Source organism: Marmota monax, unplaced genomic scaffold (assembly GCF_021218885.2).
Source record: "Marmota monax isolate L192 unplaced genomic scaffold, Marmota_monax_Labrador192_F-V1.1 WCK01_AAM20220418_F8-fsc00014, whole genome shotgun sequence".
NCBI lineage: Eukaryota > Metazoa > Chordata > Mammalia > Rodentia > Sciuridae > Marmota > Marmota monax.
In genome coordinates, this window is record NW_026695222.1 from 34108355 (window position 1) to 34129792 (window position 21438).

At 47.4% G+C, this 21438-nt stretch overlaps 1 protein-coding gene across 1 annotated transcript in view; it reads left to right on the plus strand.

Annotated features, from left to right (window-relative positions):
* The first annotated feature begins 6935 nt into the window (after positions 1-6935).
* Elmo2 (engulfment and cell motility 2) overlaps positions 6936-21438 on the plus strand; it is a 39443-nt gene continuing 24940 nt past the window's right edge. The window contains exons 1-5 of the mRNA XM_046433421.2: positions 6936-7031; positions 18095-18224; positions 18516-18556; positions 18992-19064; positions 19883-19933. Coding sequence (XP_046289377.1) covers positions 18147-18224; positions 18516-18556; positions 18992-19064; positions 19883-19933 — 243 coding nt within the window. The 5' untranslated portion in view covers positions 6936-7031; positions 18095-18146. The remainder of the gene's footprint in view (positions 7032-18094; positions 18225-18515; positions 18557-18991; positions 19065-19882; positions 19934-21438) is intronic.

Sequence of the window (21438 nt, forward strand, 5' to 3'; positions counted from 1 at the left end):
CTGGTGGCTACTTGTTACTTGGGCCCTGGGGAATATGTCTTTTCCCAGGAGTGTGCAGGCTTTTTGATGTTCACCTCCCACGCCGGCTTCCTGCTTCCATCTTTGTATCCTACTAGGATTTGCAGGCGTGATCTAATCACAGGAACCAGGCAGATCTCTGTCTAAACTCAAATCAGCTCATGCTAACAATCCCTGACACTCCTCGGGGACTCTTTCACATGGCCTAAAGCTAAAACTCCTCACCACGGCCTTCCATTCTCCTCTCTCTGCCTTTATGTTCCAACCACCCAGTGCATGTCGTGATCTTTCTCAACCTCCACTTGCTATCCCTTCTACTTGGAACTCTCTACTCTTCACCCTCTACCCCCAAAGCCTTCATCTCTTAGGTCTCAAGATCATCTCCGCCTCCTGAGAGCGGAACTTCCAGCCTGTTTGCTGGAATATGGGGAGGTGAACTGATCATTTCCTCTAATATTTACTTGTCCAGTCTATAATTACACTTGTTTCTTGTGTGCTTGTTTCTGTGCCATCTTCCCTGGGAGGACATGAATGCCTCGAGGTCAGGGACCATGTTTGGTTGCTCACCCACAAGGAGCGGCCGGGTAGCATACATTGAGCATTCAACAAACACTTGTGGAAAGAACAGACCGTCTATCATATTGGGATGTCTTCCTACAATACACGAGAGCCGCTTGGCCACCCCCCGCAGCCAGACCCCCTGGGTCAGGCTGTTGGCAAGGGTGGGCCTTCATTTCTTCAAGAATCCCTGGACATCCAGGCCAGTCCAATAAAACTTGTGGAGGTGTCCACGAGAGCAAGGAGGCAGAGCCCAGGAGAAGAGCCAAGTCCCCACCAGGCTCTGGTCCCCAGAGGAAAGACAGGGATGGTCCTGGCAGCCATCTCACTCTTGCCACCTGACAGACACACACACACACACACACACACACACACACACCTATTTGGCCTTTTTAACACTGGCCGAATGCCTTCTCTGGGGTAGAAGCAGGACTTCCACTTGTGTTCTCCATGCAGCCCCCTCGGCAGCTCCTATGATTAACCCCATTTTTTTCAGATAAAGGTAATGAGATTCAGAGAGGTCAAGCTCTTGGCCCCAGGATCCACAGCAAGGATGACCATATTTAGCCAGCGCAGCCATACCCTTGCTGAAGGACTGACCTTCTCCCGTACCTGTTGGTGACTGGCAGCCCTAGTGCTGTCCCCCCTTCCCCAGCAGTCCCGATTTCCTCTCCCACTCCAACCCTTCACCTCCCCACTTTCTAGTAGCTAACAGGTCAAGACCTTGGTCATACTGGGGGTGGGGGAGGGTTGCCTGGGACCCTGCTCCCGGGGCTGTCTGCTCTGATCTGTCAGGGGTTAGGCTTCACGGGTTACTAAATATTTTTCATTATTAATCAGGGTTGTCTGCTTCCCTTGTAACAGATCTTACTACTGGAGAAGCAGATCCTGGGGACAAGTCTAGAGCTGGCTGGGGGCTTCTCTCTTATTCAGACAGATGCAGCCACCCAGAGGAGTCCCCAAGGTGCTCGCAGAAGCAGCACAATCACCAAGTCCCAGCACGTTACCATGCCGCCTGCTCCATGTAGCCAGCTGGCCAGGGGGCGCTGCAGACCTAAAGAATGCCAATGTTCGGGTTTCCAGAGCTGACACCCAAGGTCAGAGTCCACTAGTTCTAGCCCCCGATCTGCTACTTAATGGCTGTATAGCAAATTACTTAATCTCTCTGTGCTTTGGTTTCCTCTTGTGAAAAATGGGAGTAATAATAATAATTGCTAATTCAGAGGTTTGGGGTGAAGGTTCAATTAGATGCAGTGTGTAAAGTCCCTGGAAGTAAATAAATTAACGTAAAGTCCTTAAAACAGTGCCCGCCCTCCACCCCAATGTTTTATTGGCAAATGGTAGCTATTATTTTTATTTACTGTGTGTGCTCAAAATTTTGCAAAGGTCGTTGAATATGCTCCCCCAAGTCCTGCCCCACCACACACACACACACACACACACCCTCCGCAGCTTTGAATGTTGGAAGGTGACCCTTGGGCCAGCAGAGGGCGCTGGTCTCCCGCAGGCAGGCTGAGCCCCGCCCTGGTGGGGCTGACAGCCAGGCTGGGGGTCTCTAGTTCCAGCCCCACACATAAATACATCTAACACCCTCCCCCCATTCCTGGAAGAAGGATCTTGGCAAATTAAGTTACTGTGAGTTATGTGAACCCCGGCCCGTGGGAGCTGATGCTAGACTGGCTGTCTGCCTCCTGCCCTTTGCTTCCCGCTTACAGAACCAAGTCACCATGAATTTTCTTAATAATACTTTATTCTCCTGATTTAGCCATTTTTCTTCTCTTTCCATCGGAGGCAGAGAGTTGTCTTAAGGGAGACAGAGTGATGTTGCAGAATGGACACAGGCCTGGAGTTAGACAGAACTGGACTTGAGTACTGGCTCCGCTGCTCAATGAATAACCCAAGGCAAACGTCTGAACAGCCTGTGCCTCAGTCTCCCCAGCCGTAACATAAGAATGACAGCAGTTTATGCTTCACAGGATCAAGTGAGGTAAGTCGCAGGAAGACCTGAGCACTTAGTCTCATCTGTATCCGCGCTTGAAAAGTGTGCAAAAAGGGCTGGGGACATAGTTCAGTGATGGAGAGCTTGCTTAACATGTGTGAGGTCCTGGGCTCAATCCACAGCACGGAGGAAGAGGAGGAGGAGGAGGAGGAGGAGGAGGAGGAGGAGGAGGAGGGAAGGAGGAGGAGGGAAGGAGGAGGAGGGGAGGAGGAGGAAGAGGAGGAGGGGGAGGAGGAGGAGTGGTGGAGGAGGAGGAGGAGGAGGAGGAGGAGGAAGAGGAGGAGGAAGAGGAGCGAATCCAAGGATGAAATGCCACAGTATGTTGTTCCATTGGGTAGTATAAAGAGAAAGACATACCCCTTGAGTCACACTGGTTTGAGTACCAGACAGGCTGTGTGGTCTGAGCAAGTTTCTTTGCAATTCTAAACCTCAGTCTTACTTATCTGTAAAATGGTACACTCATATCCATCGAAAGTTGGCTGTTCTAAGTATAATGTATGTAACAGTCTCCAGTGTAAGTCTTGACACCCAGTAGATTCACAATAAATGCTGATTCTGCTTCTTTTAGAAGACAAATGCGAATTTTGACATTTAAGACCTACCATACCAGAATTCCTTCTCCTGTTTTGGCAGGAATTGGTTTTTTTGACGATAATTGTATGTGAGAAGGCACACACTTAACCTATATGAGTGTTTAGAAAAGTTCAGACATTAGTCAAGTCCTAAGCCCTAGAGACTTTCTGGTTACCTGTGGCTTATTTTTATTCATTTATCCAAAGATGTAATAAACAAGATATTGAGCACACATATGTGCCAGGCATGCTCGGGTGCTGGGGATATAGTTATGGACAAGACAGTCGGGGTCTCTGCTGTCACAAGGCTTAAAACTAATGCAGAAGTCAGAAAACAAGACAGCGGTGTGATGTCAACTGCTAGGAGGACACAGAGCAGTTAAGAGAAGGGAATGGGTGGCGGTGGGCTTTAGGAGTCAAGGAAGATTTGTTGGAGGCGGCATCACCTCGATAAAGAGGAGAAGAGAGAGTGGGAGTTGAGGAAGAAGAGAAGGGAGTGATTAGGCCGGCCCTGAGCTGGGGTTCTAGTAGGCAGGGAGGGAAGTGAACTCACAAAGGGGTGACAAACCTCATAAATGTAGATCGTCACATGGATTAGAGAACTGGGAGGGGTATTTCTACCGGTTTCAGATATCATTTTAGGGGAACTCAAAATACTACTTCACTCCCAAAATAAATACTTACTGAAAACTTTTAGACTTAATTTGTTGAGCACCTATTATGTGTTGGACATACGTTTTGTTTCGTTTATTTACCATATCTCATCTAATTCTCTCGATAACCCGTTAAGGTCAGAAGTGTTATTTTCCCCATTATTCTGAGAGTCACAGGGATCTAGTAACTTGCCCAAGGACACAGAGCTGATAAGTGGTGGAGAGGTCTGCAGGATCACAAAGTCCAGGATCCTGACTGCCATGCTCCACCGTATGCCACACACGGAGCTGTGATCATGTAACTGACATTCAGCTTCGGGTATTCCTCCTACCAGATCCCAGCCTGAGAACAGGGCGCCTGACCTCGACTGCACAGTAGTAGCAGCTGGGGTGGAGGTGGAAGGATCTGGAGCTCTTCACTGGTGCACATGCAATGTCAGCAGAGTTGTCCATCCAGGAGCTGCCCTTCTTAGCCAAAGGGAAGACTCGTCACCTAAATTTGGTCCGTCAGACTCTTGTTCCAATGACTTGGACTCTGATCGAGGAGGGGAGAGAAGAAGCCAGGCGCAGTGGTACATGCTGTCATCCAGCTACTCTGGGCATTCGGTGGGAGTATGATGAGTTTGAGCTTGCCTAGGAAATTTAGAGAGACCCTGTCTTGAAATAAAATAAAGAGGGAGAAAGGGAGGAGACTGGTATGTTTTGGCCACCTAAACTCCCAGAGCATCTGTGTTCTCTGTCCTTTCCTAAGGCTGATTCTCCAACTTTCCGTCACCACCATCAGTTACCACTGGCCTACCCGTGAACTCCTCATTTCTAAAGAAGCCAGAATTGGTTCCTAAGACTCGGATCAAAGGACCTGCAATCGGCATAGCAGAGGGGAGACACAGAATTGTAAAACTGAAGTGACCCTTGGATTAAGCTGAGGTCCAGGACTGGGGTGAGGCAAGGAAGGCACCCAGGACACAAAATGGAAGGAGTGAAAACAGGGTCCCTCCTCCTCCTTCCAAAATACTCGTGTCTCAAAGAGCAAAGATTATTTCTTTTTCACATTAAAATATAAAATGAGCGTTGCAGGGCGGCAGGGAGCTTTTGGCCCCAGGTGATCATCTGTGCTGTGACTCTGTCCTCCCCTGCACATCGTCCTCCTCATCGTCCTCCTCATCATGTGGTCAGGGCTGGGTTCGCCTGGGGAGGAGAAAGGGCAGGGCGGAGGCAGCCCACTGAGTTCAGACCCTGGCCGGAGGTTCCCGCATCGCCCCACCTGCAAGAACTAGTTACCCACCCTACCTTCCCGGCCTCTGCACCTGGGAAACACAACCTGGGTAGCCATGGGGCCCTGGAAGGAGGGGAGAAGGGACTTTGGTGGACAGCTAGCCATCTCCATGGCAGTCCTTGCTCCCATGAAGCCTACTTTCCAGAAGATTCTATTCTGAATAAAGGCTGCGGAGGTAAGTGTTGTGGGGCTTGAGGGGTGTTCACGGACTGGAGGAAACCAGGAAGGCAGAGAGATGGGGGAACGCCACTGAGAGGCTTAGGGGCCAAGGAAGGCCAGGACATGGCCTGTCATATTTTGAAGTGGCAGGAAGGACATGGGCTGGATCAGGTGGAATGTTCGTGGAAGCTCACAGAACAGGATGGGAGGCAGAGGATGGAATGTGGAATGAGGAAAGTCAGGTTTGAGTCTGGCTTCTGGGCTGACCTCAGATTATCCTTAATCTTGCCAAGCCTTAGATTCCTTCTTTTTAAAATAAGTGTGATAACAACATCATTAATATAATAATGCACTAATAATGAGCAATAAAGTAATAATAACAATAAGGTTGTTGTGAAGCTTCCACAAACCAATGATCTATGAAAGGCTTGGGTATCCAGCAAAGTGCTATAAATCAGGTGTGGACGGACCACTGTCTCAAGTCATCCCCTGCTTTATTTAATAAAGTCTCATTGGAACACAGCCGTGTGTGTGTGTGTGTGTGTGTGTGTGTGTGTGTGCGTGTCCCCCCACAGCAATTGAGCAGACATGATGGAGACTTGTGGCCACACATATGTCGGACCTGAACCTAAAGGGAAGTTTGAAAGTTAGTAATGGCTGAGCCTTGGCATCCTGAATCACTTTATTCACCAGTAAAACAGAGCTAATAAAAGTCAACCTCAGTTCCAAGGTGTTTAGAGGATCCAGCGAAACAACGCATTAGGAACTGTTTCACAGACTGTAAAGTGCCATATAAATGGTGGTCATTATTTAGTCCCTTTGCTGAGTATGGGTTTCTGGACAACAAAATGCCTACCTCCCAGGATTGTGAGAGGAAACAAGTGAAGTATAAACTTCGGACTCAAACAGGGAGCGGCTGCGCATCTCCAGCTGTGAATGTTGACCCTCTTTGGCCTCAGTGTCCTCTCCTGTAACAAGGGGATCAGCGCACTCTCCACCCCACGGGATTGCGGTGAGCACTGAGGGACGTGGCAGAAGACAGTCCTTGGCGAAGTGCCCGGCCTTGTTCCGATTCGCAGGTGCGGTGACGAATGCCACCTCCCACGGATCCCTACCAACAGTACAGCTGAGCTGTACCCCTCTGCCTCTGCTCAGCGCCCACGGTCAGCCCTGGGTGCCGGTATAATTAGCTCCATCTCGGTAGTGAGCCGCGGCTGCTCACTGCCGCTGACACGACTGTCACCTCCCACTCAGTTCTCCAAACCAGTTATCCCCACTGTTGAGAGTGTGTCACGTGCCCACTGGGCACAGAACTGAGTGCCACCAAGAAAACAGCTTAGTCCTCACAACCCTTGATGTGTCACAAGGAATCAGAGACTCTTTCTCCATTCTTGGGCTGTGCACAAAAAAAGAAGAAGAAGGAAGAGAAAAAAAGTTTGTGGGGGGAGTCTACCTCTTGCGTTTGCTCCTCTTGGCGTTTGCTGGGAAATCACCTTCCTCCAGACCAGAGAGCTTGCCAAAGAAAGGCGTCCTGTTTCTTTAAGAGGCCTTGGCTGCGGGGCGGGGACTGTCGGCGTTCCTTCACTCCCGCGCCGTCAGCTAGACCCGCCCCTTATTAAGTGACAGACTAGCAGTCCAATTGAAGGAAGAGAGCTCAGCGTGACTGCGAAACGGAGCAATAGAAGCCCGGGCCGGCTTGCGAGGGGCGGAGTCCCAAGAAGGCGGGGCGGGCGGAGGCAGAAGGACCCGCGGCCGCGGGACCTGGGCGCGGGAGCTGGGCCTAGGTCTGCGCCCTGGTGAGTGAGGGGTGCGCCCGGGGTCCAGGTGCGCGGACTGCCGGGAGGAGCCGGCCGGAGGGACGCCGGGAGGAGAGGCGGGTCCGGAAACGGGGTTCGGGGCTGCGGCCTGCTTCTGCCCAGGGGGCTGAGGGGTTGGAGAGGGCGGGCCTGGGCTGGACCCTGCCGGCTCCTCAGGCCTCTCGGGTCGCGGCCCAGGAGGGCCAGCCGGGCGGGAGGGACAGCTGGCCTCACCGGGGAAGGGTCGCCGGGTTGGAAAGAGGGCGGGCCGGCGCGGGGAGCCGGGGCTGGGCCGGGCAGCGCTCGTAGGGCGGAGGGTGGGAGCCCGGGGAGGGGGAGGCAGGGGGAGGGGACGCGCGGGGACTGGAAGGCGCCCGGGAGCGTTGGGGCCGGTGGAGCGCTCGGAAGCCCGGGTCTGCTCGGCCTCGCCGCTCCCTGGTGCACCACCCCGCCCCGTCCATCCACTCTCCCCTCGGTTCCCTCGCAGTTCAGGCCCCTCTCTTGCCGGACAGTTGCAGTGACCGACGGGTCTGCCCACAGCCCGGGTTCCCGTCGGCCTCGCGTCGGGACCGAGGGAATTTGTTTCAAAATGCAGATCAGGTCCGACCCTTGGCTGGAGACGGGCCGGCTTCCCACCAACCCTCGCAGGGTCAGCACTGGGCCCTCGCCCAGGCCCTGGAGATCTGGCTCCGACTCTCCCTAGTCCCGTGTCCCAGTACTGTCCCCGCACAGGCCTTTTTTCTGTTCCTTCGGCAGCTCTTGGTGTCCTCTGGGGCTTTCTCTGAGTGTCCCTTCTCCCTGGCCTGGAGTCTAGTAAACTGTTCATCCTCCAAATTTTCCCTCAAGTATCACTTCCCCAGAGGAGGCGTCCCTGGTCCCTGACTCCCTGAGTCAGTGCCCCACTTTGAAAACCCTGTGTTCTCTTTCACAACACTTGCCCAACTGCAGTTTTGCATTTATTTAAGAAAGTATTAATGTCTGTCTGTCCTACCAGATAGTAAAGCCCATAAGGAAGAAGACAAATGTTGGGTTTTGCCCTTGGTGCCCTTAAGGCACTCTAGATATTTACTAAATAAATGGGTGCAGGGCTTAGATATATTGAAGAAGGGGGTGTGGATTGTGGTCCCTGACGTCTACCTGTGGGAAATGGAAACCAACCTTTGGAATACTTTTTGTGTACCAGGCTGATGCTGAAGTGATGCTGTCCAATAGAAAAATAATTCATATCACATGCTCAAAATTTTCTAGTTTCAACATTAAAAAAGAAGTTAAAAGAGACAAGTGCGATTAATTTTAATAATAATGTTTTACTTAACCTAATATATTCCAAAATATTTAGTAGTGCAACATGTGATCCATATTAAATAGTGTTGACAGGATATTTTACTTTTTTGTACTTAATTTTTAAACTCTGGCATGCATTTTGTGCTTAGGATAGCCCATCTCACTTTGTAGTGGCCACTTCCCAAGTGTTCCATAGCTAGTGGCTGCTATGTTGTGCTGTATAGTGCCAGACACTTTATATACCTCATAGTGTTTTATTCCCTCCAGAGTATTTTGAGGGAACTATTTGTATCTGCATTTTACTGATTAAAAAAAAGAACGTAGCTCCTAAAAGTTGTTATCTGCCAGGGATCATCGTAGAGTTCGTGAATGGAGGAGCCAGGACCAGGACCTCCGTTTTGAGTCTAGTTACTCTTTTTATACCTCATGGTAGTGCCAAGGAAGTTATGAGGTACAGGAAGTGGGAACCAAACTTCTTGGAAACAATGGCACCAGTATATAGCATATTCTAGCTCGTTCTATACCAAGGTAAGGTATCTGGATGTATTAGCAGCACCTGCCTTGGTGGCTTAGAAGTACGTACAGTTGATGCAGTTGAAGAAAAATACCCTGCAAGACAGTCCTTCTCTAACTCAGTTACCATACCTTGCCCAGCTGCACTAACAGCCCGATCCTGGGAGCTGGGTAGAAAACCTACACCTTGTAGCATTTCAGAGGTGCTGAGAATACTAGGCTTGAGTTTACAGTCTGAGTTCAGTGGTTGCTTATTGAGTATCTACCATGAGGCCAGCACTGTTCCAGGCCAATGGTGACTAGACAGTGAAAGTCGCAGCCTTCATCTTCAAGATGCTTACATTTCTACTTAGAAGGGCGAGTCTGGATCACATCAAATAACTAAATGATGTGCAGCTGGATGTGGTATGGTGAAGAACCAGAATCTGATTTGCTAGAGGCTACAAAGTGGTTGTGTGGCTAAGCTGCATGATGTATTTTTAAGCACAAATTGAATTTGAGCTCTTCTAGTCAGGGCAGTTCCTTATAGTTTACTCAATTCCTATATGAAGGCTGTTTGTTGGTTTATCTTCTTACCTGTCTGACTGCTTAAAGTGTTTGACTTTAGAACCCCATTAGGCATGCTGCTTTAATTTGACTCACTAGAAGATGTTTTTCCAGGCATTGTATTGGCCTCTGCTCTGGAACTGAAATAAAAATAAAAGGTTCTTCCACTAGGAATAATAATAATGATAATAATAATAACAACAACATCTACAGATCTCCCTGATTGCCATCATATACCTTCTCTAATTTTGTCACAATCTGGCAGTGGGTTTGTTTGTTTTTATGCTAGGGAAACATGGTTACAGTTTTTATTTTTTCTTCAAGTCCACACAGCTAGAATTCTGCTAGATATTATGCTCAATGCTTTATATATGTTATCCTGTTGAATGGTCACACAACTTTGTAAGGTAGGTTTGGTTCTCATTCCCATTTTATAGGTAAGGAAGTTGTTAGAACTGAGATCCAAATCCAGGTCTGTTCCATTCCAGAACACAAGCCCCTTAGCATTAACCTGCATTGCCTCACAGTTCAAGCATTGGTAGAAACCTCGAAAACATCTAGTCCAGCCCCTACGTGTAGAGCCCATCCAGAGAGGCTTGTGTTTATGGCAAAGCTGTGCTGCAGAGGGAGGACTGAACCAGAAGTGGGGGCCTAGGTCTTCTTTTGTCTCTAACTGGTGGTGTGATGTGGCCTTGCCAGTGTCTCTGTCCCTTACTTCTCTCCCTTATAAAATTAGAGGGCTTGGCCTAATTATATGAGAACAGTGCTGTGTTGTTGTGGTCACTATTAAAGGAGTTGGACTCACAGCCTGGGATTTCTGTCATAACCCAGGCCTCTTCTCAGCCTACCACCTCCTCTCCCTACTCGGGCTTCATCTCCTTGTGCAACCATGGTAATTTATTGAAGGGAAAAGTTTTTCTCTCTCATTTTTGTTTGTTTGTTTGTTTACGGTACTGGGGATTGAACCAGGGGTGCTTTACCACTGAGTTATATCCCCAGACCTTTTTGTTTTATTTTGAGATAGGGTGTTGCTAAGTTGCTAAGTCTGGCCTCAAACTTGTGATTCTCCTGTCTCAGCCTCCACAGTAAATAGGATTACAAGTGTGTACCACTACATTCATCAGGAAACAGGTTTTTTTTGTATGGAGGATTGAACCCAAGGGACACTTAACCCCTGAGCCACACTCCCAACCACTCCCCCACCCTTAAAAATATTTTATTTTGAGACAGGCCTTGCTAAGTTGCTGAGGCTGGCTTTGAACTCATGATCCTCCTGCCTCAGACTCCTGAGCCACTGGGATTACAGGTGTGTGCCACGGTGCCTGGCAGGAAACGTTTTCTTAAAGTTCACCTGTATTTCTGTCTTGGATTCTGTTTCGTCTTATTTCCCAAAGTGGAGGCAAGTAGTCTACAAATCCCTTCTAAACTTTCAGTTATTGTAGTTAAGGATTCGGAAAGGCCTAGATAATGGATAACCCTATCAGTAGTGTTCTTATTCTTTTTTAAAGGCAGTTAGGTCTGGGGAGAGCACAGAGGATATTTGTGGTATGGAATTCTGTGGACACAGCTGTATGTAGGGTACTGTGTTGAAGGCTCAGGGGACAGTTTAGGGGGGAGTAGATACAGGCTTCAGAGTCTTGCCCTCAGGTTGCTCACCTTCCTGGAGCATGGTTTCAATCCTGGGACCCATTAAAATCATCTGGGGAAGTTTTGGGGGATTTTTTTGTTTTTGTTTTTGGTATGTACTAGGGTTTGAACCCGAGCTTCCCACATGCTAGGCAAGGGCTCTGTCACTGAGCTACTTCTTGCCATCCCCCCTTTTTTGATTTTGAGACAGGATCACTTTAAGTTGACCAGGCTGGCCTTGAACTTGCAATCCTATTGCCTTAGCTTCCAAGAAGCTGGGATTACAGGGTGCACCACTGTGCCTGGCTTACTACTAGTCTAGGGTCTGCTTCCCAGACATTCCAACACTGGGGTGGTGTTGGCAAATTCTGAGTCAGGGGTCTGGGCTAGAGGGGTGCTTCTGCATTGGTACTAGCCCCAGAGATGCCCCCGCTGCTGGCATACAGATCCAGTTTTAGTAGCTAGGGAAGACTGCACAGTAATAGAGAGAACAGAGAATCACAGTAATGGGCCCAGTGAAGGGCTGTATGGAGGACTGATACACAGATGAGGGTGCAGGTAGCTGTTCCTGAGGTAAAGGGGTCAGGAAGCCAAAAGGAAGAGTGGTACCTGAGCAGGGCCTGGAAGGCTGGGCAAGATGTTGCCAGCAGAACAAGGCAGAGGGAACTCAGCACTACAAAGGTCTAGCCCAGAAGAACATGGTGTTTGAGGGACAGGTGGCCTGGTGAGACGGACTTTGTGTCTGCGAGGGTGAGTCTGAAAGCTAGTGTCACCCCAAAGCTGTGGTGAAACTGGAGTAAGTTGGATGCTGTCCTGAGCCTCAGCACTATTCTCTAAGCTTCGGAGTGTTACAGGGATGGTCTGCAGGAGGAGAGGAGCCGTGGGGGCTCTTAGGGTAGGAGTTGGGGGAGAAGCCACACAATATTTGGTTCACACAACCTTCTCTCCACACTTTTCTCTGTGCAGGTCAATGTTTTTTAATCATATCAGGTGAGTCCTGAGTTCACATGTCAATACAAAGGAGACCCTCAGCTGCCTGTGGTATGGCGGTTGTGGTGTGGCGGTTCTTCCCTGGATTTCTAGCAGTGGTGTCAGGACCTGAGTCTCTGACCTGGAATCCCCCTCTGCACCTCAGCACATTGTGCTCATGCAGTGTGTGGACTAAGGGAAGTTGAGTTACTTCTCAGATGAGAAGATTGCAGAGGGGAAGCCTCTACTGAGATTGTGTTCTTGATTAGAAAATAGGGTGTGACCTCCAGTTGCCTTCCTGGTGGAGTTGTATTCTGTTGCAGGAAACATAAACCAAACTTACCCATGCCTCCCCCACTGAATCACAAGCCAAAGAACAGAACAAAAAGCACTCATCATCCTTACCCTTAAGGGAGTGGGGGAGGGAGAGGAGCTGGAAGCCTTCTGGCATTCTTCATCCAGAATTCCTTCTCCTGGGAGGAGATCATCTTTCACTTCCTCCCCAAAGATGGGCTCTCCAACCTTCTGGCAGTTCCAGTTCTATGAAGCAGTCACTGTAGGGGTGATTGATAAAGCCCCTGGGACCTTTTGTAATGGTGCTGATTTTATAAGCTCACTTTCCAGAAGCTGCTTAGAGATGGCTCCACTGGAGACACTGCTGTTCTTATTGTCTGTCTCCCCAACTTTGTTGAAAAACAGCTTCATCCTCATACCTCACAGTAGACTCATCTTCAGCTCAGCCTCTTGTTTTGTGGTCTTTTTAACTTTCCAAGTCATCTTTATTTATGTAATGCTTTAAAGGGGAGGGGTGGGGAGGGAACTGGGCGTACAGCTTAGTGATTGAGGGCTTGCCTGGCATTTGAGTCCCTGGGTTGAATCCCTAGCACAAAACAAACAAATAAATAAATAAAGAGGGTGGGAGGGAGAAGAGCTGTGAAATCCTGGCCATTTGCTATTGAACTACAGTCCTGCTGAATGGTGGAATGAGAGGCTATTTACAATCCTGAGAATTTTGCAATGTTATTGAATTGCTTCGACCTAATTTCCACTTCCTTTATAAAATGAAAATGAAAAGAGTAAGCAAGCACGTGCTCGAAGGGTTCCCTACAAGGAAAACCTTTATCCTAGGAATATTAATTATCTGAGAAATATTACTCTATTCTCATACCTCCTAAGGTTTCCATAGAGAGAAAAGCAGAAGATATTTCCCTCTTTGTTTTAACAAAGTCAGGGGTGCTAAGACTGATTCTCAAGTAAAATTTGTTCTAATGTTAGAAAACAAAAAACAAAATTATAAACATGGAAATACTATGTGGTTGTGTTATAAGGTGTGGGCCTTCTGCAAAACTGAAGCAGCTGCAAAGGTCCCCTTCACTCGTATACTTAAAATCATGCCAGAAAGACTTCATACACGTTACTCAGACTAATAGGCATGAGTTTATTAGAAGGGATAGGAAAGGGGAAAAGGGGACGCTCTCAGAGGAGAGGGGTGACATGCCTGTCCTTCCCTCCTCTTTTATTGGGGGTCCCAGGGAAGTTTCCAGAAAGTTCTACCCAGGTTTACCTCTTGATTTTTGATTGACAGCAGGATGAAATCAGGCTTTCAAGACCCTGCTGTGCATGACAACTCTAGATCACTTTGGCCCATGCTGATCAGTTCTGATTGGAACCTGTTCTTACAGATTTTATGGTTAATGGGAATTATCTTTAAATCCCTGAGTTCTGGAATCTGGTTTGTGTAAGGATCACAAAAGTCTCCCCTTCACGATAACCTGTATTCTTTTTACCTGGCATTTTGGGCCTGCATTTCTCCTACAGATTATTTGCAAAGGAATGTAACATATCTTGTTAACTTAAACCAGACAGGGCTGCAGGTAAATTGTTTTTTTAAAAACTGCATGTGGGGTTCAGCACAGTGGACCCACTTTACAGAATTATTCCCTTTACCTCATGCTCCCATCACTCACCTCTGTCTGTTCCCTGCCAGCTGGAAGGCAGTGGGACACAGAGGTACAAGAGTAGAACTATTCGAACATTTCCCTTGGGAAGCAGACCTGGTTCCTAGGAGCCATTGTGTTTGTGTACCTTCACTGTTCACCAGGTGCCATGCTAGTTCATGAGACCATCCAGCTATACCTGACATGGAGGAGGAGCTAGGGAACAGGAGAGCTATGTCGGTGTCTTGTTGAGTGTGACAGGGCTGTTCGCAGAAGCAGGGACAGAGGCCCCTATCCTATTTAGCTTTGCTGAGAAAGGTAGAGAAAGCTAAGGATGTTACAAAGAGAAGGTACCATCTGAGCTGAACTTTGAAGCTTGGCTAGGGGCATCTCTGGTAGTCAGTGAAGGAAGAAAATGTGCAGAGGTACAGAAGAGAACATGGCCTGCCTGTAGAAATCACAGGTGGTCCAGGGAAAAGGCTGACTAGATTGCAGACTGAACACTGCATGAAGTAATGTTTTTAGGCCATCAAGGACCTTTCTGCTACAACAGAGAACCCTTATCATACAGGTCTCTTAGCGTCATTGTGCTTTAACTTTAGATACACAAACCAGAAGTCTCTACAGAGTACCTGCTGCGGATTAGGTACAAAGCTATCTGCTTTCACATGACTTTCCAAAAACACCAGACCACCCGGGATCAGATTCTGGCTGTGCCACTTAACTAACTATGTGACCCTCAAAATGCTACTTCACTTTTCTGTCTGTATGGTGGGGATAACAACACACCATACAGGGTGCATCATGGATTAAGTGAATCAATATATGTATAGCCCTTAGAGCAGTGCTGAGCATTGTGTAATTGTTACCTAGCTAGTGTCATCATCAAAGGAAGTACTACTGTGTAGAGGGAAGAGAACTGTGGTGTCAAGACCTAACCTTGATACCCAGTTCTTTTGTGATGGACTGTTTGGTTTCTTTGGAGGAGAACATGAAAGGAGATACATTGACAAGGAATTTCTCAACCCCTCTGAACTTTGTTTGCCTCACCTGTAAAATAGGAATGTTTTTCAGGGTTCTTGTGAGATCAACTATAAAATGCTATAACATGAGTACTTCAAAGTCACCGTATAACTGATCTGTTTGCAACAAGCCAGACTTATCTAAGTGGGTTTTGCTCTCATCAGTTTAGTGTTAATTAGGTGCGTACTCAGTGTCATTATCTTATGCTAGTGATGTTGCTCTATTTTATTACCTCCACTTCAGAATTCTTCAGAGCTTGGGGTCAGTCTAGGTCTTTGGCTTTTTAGTTTCAGCAAACAGAAACACAGACTAGCTTAATTTAAGGAGTTGTGATGATAGAATGTCAGGAATATCAGGTAGCCCAAGCATAGGAAGTACAGCCATGGAATCTGGAAAGTCTCTAGGCAGGGCTTTTTCCAACTCTTTAGTCCCAGCAGCCGTAGGAGGGCTAGGGATAATGTCGTGCAGCCCAGGTAGGCTGCCTGGGGTTTCTGGGAGAATGGGAGCTTGTTAATATCTTTTGGGTAATCTGGGTTGTTGCAGATCTCTGACTTAACATGGGTGTGAGTTTTCAGAACTGCTAAGAACCATTCAGTGCTAGCTTTAACAAATGATGAGACATCCCAGGGAATGTCATGTGGGACCAAGGAGAAAGTATATCTATAAAGTACTGAGCTTTAGCTTATTTTTCTCCAAAGATAGAATTCAGAAAGGGGTTTTTAAAAATATGCAGTTTCTTAAATTAGGAGTTTCACTTTTCCTTTTCTTTTCTTTTTTTGGTTAAGGACTTTACAATGGTATCTTCATTTGGATTTTTTAAGTTCTGCTTTACAATCATGGACTTAGACTCTGAAGCACTTGAGACATGCTTTAGTTCTACACTAGAGAACTACAGTTCTGCTGCTGTAGAAGAAAATGGAGACTTGGGTAAAGGGACCTGAACGCAGTGTGAGGGAACTAGGATTAGGTCCCAAGTCCTGGGGCTGTAAATCCAGCTTTCCTCAGCGGAGAGAGTCATCCCAGCCTAGTGCTCTCTATTCCTACCCTGTCTACTTATTTTTAAAAGAAGAAACCAAACTAAGTAACAAATGATCTAAAAAGCCATGCTGTACAAGGCATGTGTGAGGTACAGAAACAGGCACCACTCCTCTATGGTGATGGAAACCAGGAAGAGGTGGCCTTTGAAAGGACAAGAAGGAGGTTCCAGAGTATTTTGGGGGGTAATGAAATGTCCAGTATCTTACTGGAGGTAGTTGTAGGGAGGTCTGTGTTTTTGTGTTTCTACTATGTATATGTGTACACACACACACACACACACACATATATTCTTAAGCATGTGACATTTTATTGTATGTAAATGTATCTCAGTTTTTAGAAATGACCTCACTACTGTGTAGTCCTGCCACCCAATTACAGCAGACGGACAGTAAGCATAGGAGCCCACCTTCAGCACCCAGAGTCCCAGCACCACACCTAGGGTGAGAACTTCCTGCCTTGCCCTGGCTTTGGAGCAGAGCCTTTCAGCTGGAAGTTATACTAATGAGTTTGTTTTCAAAGGTGTATTGTGTGTTAGGCACATAAATCCACACGAAAAGTTCTGCGTGGAGCTGCAGAAGTTGTGGAAGCTTTGGGGGCCATCAGGTCAGCCCATTTCAAAACCTTTAGCCTTGATTCACAGTGAACAGGAATTCAGGCCTGCTGAGGGGAGGAGGAAGAGCCCTGGCCAAGTCAGCTCCCAAGTTCTGTCTCTCCTTCGCGACTTACTAACTGGGCATTCTTGGCTGAACTGAACTCTGAGCTTTTCTTTCATCATCTTCAAATTGGGATAATAGCCCTATTCTGCCTACTGCGTGGGCTACACTCAACAAAATAAATGAAAGCATTCTGAAAACCACTTATTTGACATGGCCAAGTCTTGGAAATGCTGATATGACATCTGGCTTCTGAAATAGCCCACCCTGATCAGGAAATGGTTGTGAAAGCCTCCATCTTTCTGAAGCCTGTAGGTGTGTAGGGAATGGGGTTTTACCCCTTTTCACCAAGGAGATTTGTAGGTGCTAGGCTGTGAGAACCATCATCTGTTTGGGCTGAAAAATTGGTAGCACACATGAATTAACAGCTTAGCAACATCTATGCTGCATGTACCAGGAGAGGCAGGCGGTCCCCATTAGTGAGGCATGAAATGCGGGTGAGTGGCTCAACCTTGAGATGCAGAAAGGTCTTTTTCATTAGGAGAGCGGCCTCTCCTGAATCTGTAGGCAGGCAGTGTAAATATACATTGAAATAATCCATCAGCCAAGGCTTCCCTTCGTCAGACCTTGGAGAGAGATTCTAGCTACTGCTTAGAATACCACTAAGCGATCAGAGTTGCCTAGGATACCAGTCACATGGGCCCATCTCCCAGACTTGCTTAAAATGATTTATTTTCCTTTATTTTAGAGAGAAGTGGGGGAGGGGGGGTCAGAGGTACTTCCAAAGCTTTGTCCTCCCATAGAAGGGCCTTTGTGTGAAAGCATCCTTCCCGCTTCCCTGCGCCTAAGCCCTCAGCAGCCCTTGCCCTTGGCAGTAGGGACTAAAATAGCATTTCCTGTCCCAGTTCTCTTCCCCATTTTCTGAACTCTGCATCATCCTACGCAGAGGAGGTGCCACATTGTGTCCTTTGAGGGGGATGGAGTGGCAGTAAGTAGTGGCAATAAGTAGGAAGGAGACCAGAGAGTGTGTGGTTGGGCCCTCCTGAACTGGGGTCTTTCTAGGATGCTGCTGAACAGAAGTAGCCTGGCTTCTTCAGCCAACCACTCGACCAAGAGGAGCCTGTCTGTTCTGGTCCGTCTTGGAGCATGTGCTTTTCTATCCTGAGGTCCCAAGACAGGAATTTGTGGAAAATTTGCTCTTCTACCACCAAATCCTCTTGACCCTTCAACTGAAGTGTCACATTGGCAGATATTGCTACTGGCTGAACCGTAGGTGGTAAATAGGTTTGTCCCAGTTCTTTTGCTGATTTAATCTGAAGAGACAAAGGCCTAAGGAGAGCTTTGGTATGATTTAGAAAAATGCAAACCAAGTAGTTCCATATGTGACTTCAAAGAGTATCTCCAAAATAGATAACAAGAATGAAAATGAAGGCATACTCTGATTTTTTCCTTCTTCCCTGTTCTTTCTCCCCAGGCAGCCGTGTCTGTGTGTGTGTGTCTTAGAGAAGTAGGGCCCACTGGGAACGATGCCACCACCATCTGACATCGTCAAAGTGGCCATCGAGTGGCCAGGTGCTAATGCCCAGCTCCTTGAAATTGACCAGGTATGCTCCAGAAATGAGATGCAGCGCTGCAAGTAAAGGGATCTGGGTGTGTGTGGCAGAGGGTGTCTTTAGGCCTAAAGGATAAGGACGGCAACAGAAAGACTGAGCTTTCCGCCTGCCCCCACAAGGAAGGTGGGTCACAGTTTGAAAGAGGCTTTCTCCTCAACAAAAGCTGTCAGGAAATTATTCCCGCGCCCCAACCTGGTCCTGCTTGGCAGCTCCTCTCAGAGCCTGGCACAACTAGCACATGATTGCTGGTAAAGGATCTCCCTCTCTCTCTTTTTCTTTCAGAAACGGCCCCTAGCATCCATCATTAAGGAGGTTTGTGATGGGTAAGTTAAAACTTCTTGTTCTGGGTAAAGTCTAAAGAGCACCAAGTCTAAAGGGACTTTGCAGGGTATCCAGTTGGCAGTCCCTCGTGTGGGCTCTTGTGGGCTGTTGTCTTACCAAGAAAGAGTGCTTGATGAGGCTTCCTTGAGGCTGCTGTGAATCTTCATTTGCTCTCCCAGGTGCAGGAGTGTTCCATGGAGGTCCTGGAAGGGTCTAAGGCCCACCCTCAGTGGTGTGCACTTCCTTTTGTTACCCTTTACCAAAGGCGGAGGAGGTTATTTTTCAACCTCTCAACCTAAAGCTTTGTTTTAATTTAATTTGTGGTCCAAACAAGACACCTAATCCCTTAAGCAACTCTATTGAAAGTTATTTATTTGCAGCTTCTGGATAGGCCCAAAGGAATGACCAAGTAAGATACGCCGTTTTCTTTTGTGTAGGTGGTCGTTGCCAAACCCGGAGTACTACACCCTGCGATATGCAGATGGTCCCCAGCTCTACATCACAGAACAGGTTTGTACAGGGAGGACTGAAGCAGTGCAGGTCTTAATATCCAGGTAGCTCCATTTCTTGGGTAAAGCATTATTCCCTGGGCAAAAGAGACAGCGCCAGTCCTGCTCTCCTCCAGTGACTGTGAAAAAGTGAATTTGACTTCTGAGAGCCCAGGGTGCTTGAAGAGGCTCTCAGAAGGAACAAGCAAGAGGAGAAAGCCTGGCTGAAGAGCATCAGTGTCAGTTAAAGTCATCCCTCAGTATCCACAAGGGACTGGTTCTAGGACCTCAGGGATATTGAAACCTGTGGATGCTCAGAAGGCACCGTATTTGCATATGACTACGCAATCCTCTCATACTATTTTTTTTTTTTTTCCAATATAAGAGATCCAACCCAGGGATGCTTTGCCACTGAACCATATGCTCAGTCCTTTTTACTTTTTATTTTAAGATTGGGTCTCACTAAGTTGCTCAAGCTGGCCTCAAATTTGTGATCCTCCTTCATCAGCTTCCCAAGGAGCTGGAATTATAGACACATGCCACCATGCCTGGCCATACCACTCATACTTGAAATCATCTGTAGATGACTTATAATACTTAACACAAAGGCAACACTGTGAATAGGTGTTATACTATGCTGTTTAGAAAATAATGACAAGGAAAAAAATCCCACTGTTCAGAATTTCTATTGTTCCAGTTATCCATGGATGTGGAACCTGTGGGAAGGAGAACTGACTAGACTTTAAAGATGACCAGAAGTTCCTGTCGGTTCTGGTTGCTTATGCTATTTTGATATAGTATCTTCATTGTTTTTTGTCTTGTTTTTTCTTTGCTTTCCAGACTCGAAGTGACATTAAGAATGGGACAATCTTACAATTGGCTATATCTCCGGTAAGTATTCTTCCCTCTTTAAGAGTTTATTAATTTAACAGTCATGAGCACCACAGGCCAGACTGACCCAGAACCTAGGACTGTGGCAATTAAAAGTAGATCTTTGCTCTCACAGCCTCCTGACAGCAAACAAACGAATAGGATGTACCTCTCCCAAGGGTCTCAGGAGGGAGTTGCTAAGGGAACTGTGGGAACTCAGAGAGGGACCACCTTCTCAGCCTGAGGGTTTCCAGAAAGCCTTCCCAGAGAACGGGACACAGCTGAGATGCTAAAGGATAAGCTAGAATTGCCAGAAATAGAAGAAAATGAAAGTTTCCAAGCAGAGAAGTCAGGATGTCAGAGTACAGAGGTGTGTTCGGGAAGGTGGCTGAAGGCCTGTGGCATTCACTGGGAAGCCAGGTACTGAAGCTCTTGCATGTCCTGCCCACGGTCCACTAGAAGGAAGTGGTGACACTGGAGGATTTTAGGATGGAAGGTACATTCTACTTAGATTTAAATTTTAGAGGGACGACTTTCGTGACAGTGTGGAAGATGGGCTAAAAGAAGGAAGGCTGGTGGGAGGATGAGCACCTCAGAGGCTGGTGAGGAGCATTAGCATCCCAGTGAGGCCATTGATCATGAAGGGACCTGAGAAATACTCACGAGACAACCCTGATGACTATGGTGAAAAACTGGATATAGACGGCAAAGGGAGAATCCAAGATGACCCCTGACTTCTGCAAGAGCAGCCCTTAAAAGTAACTAAAAAAGCCACCGGAAGAGAAGAAAGAAAACCTGGAGCGTGAAGTGACTCAGGAGCTGAAGGCAGGGGAGAGAGTCAGGATGGGGGAAGGTGTGGTTTATAGTTTGTAATAAGCAGAGAGGGAAGGTACACTGAGAACAGACCTGGGAGGTCAGGCGCACATAAGATCTTCATGAAACTGTTCCGGCCAGGTTTGCTGGCATATGCCTATAATCCTAGCAACTCAGGAGGTAGAGGCAGGAAGATCACAAGTTTGAGACCAGCCTCATCAACTCAGCAAGGCCTTAAGCAATTTAGCAAGATCCTGTTTCAAAACAAAAAATGAAAGGGCAGTGATTAAGCACTCCTGGGTTTTTCAATACCGAGTTTAAAAAAAGAAGTGAGAAACAGTTCTGCTGGGAAGAGCTGGTGGCCAGATTAGTGGACTGAATAAAAGGTAAGAAGGTTAAGACCTGGAGTCACCGCTGTATTAAAAGGCTTGATTTTAAAAGGAAGTAGCTGGAGAAGGCAGTAACTCAAGGAGGATGTGTAGTTAAAAAGATGTGCTTTTCAAAAAACAGGTAAAAGGTTAATATGTTTCAGAAATCATAGTTTGACAAAGATCTAGTGGAAGGTCTCTCTCCTACTTTGGACACCATCTACCTAGTTCTCCACCTTTCTGACCCTTTGAGGCTGTTGATTTCCTTTGCAGTTTTTTGTGTCCTTGAGATGGTGTTAAGATGGGAGAGAGGAAGACTGAAGGTGCAGGAAGGAGTGGGTAATT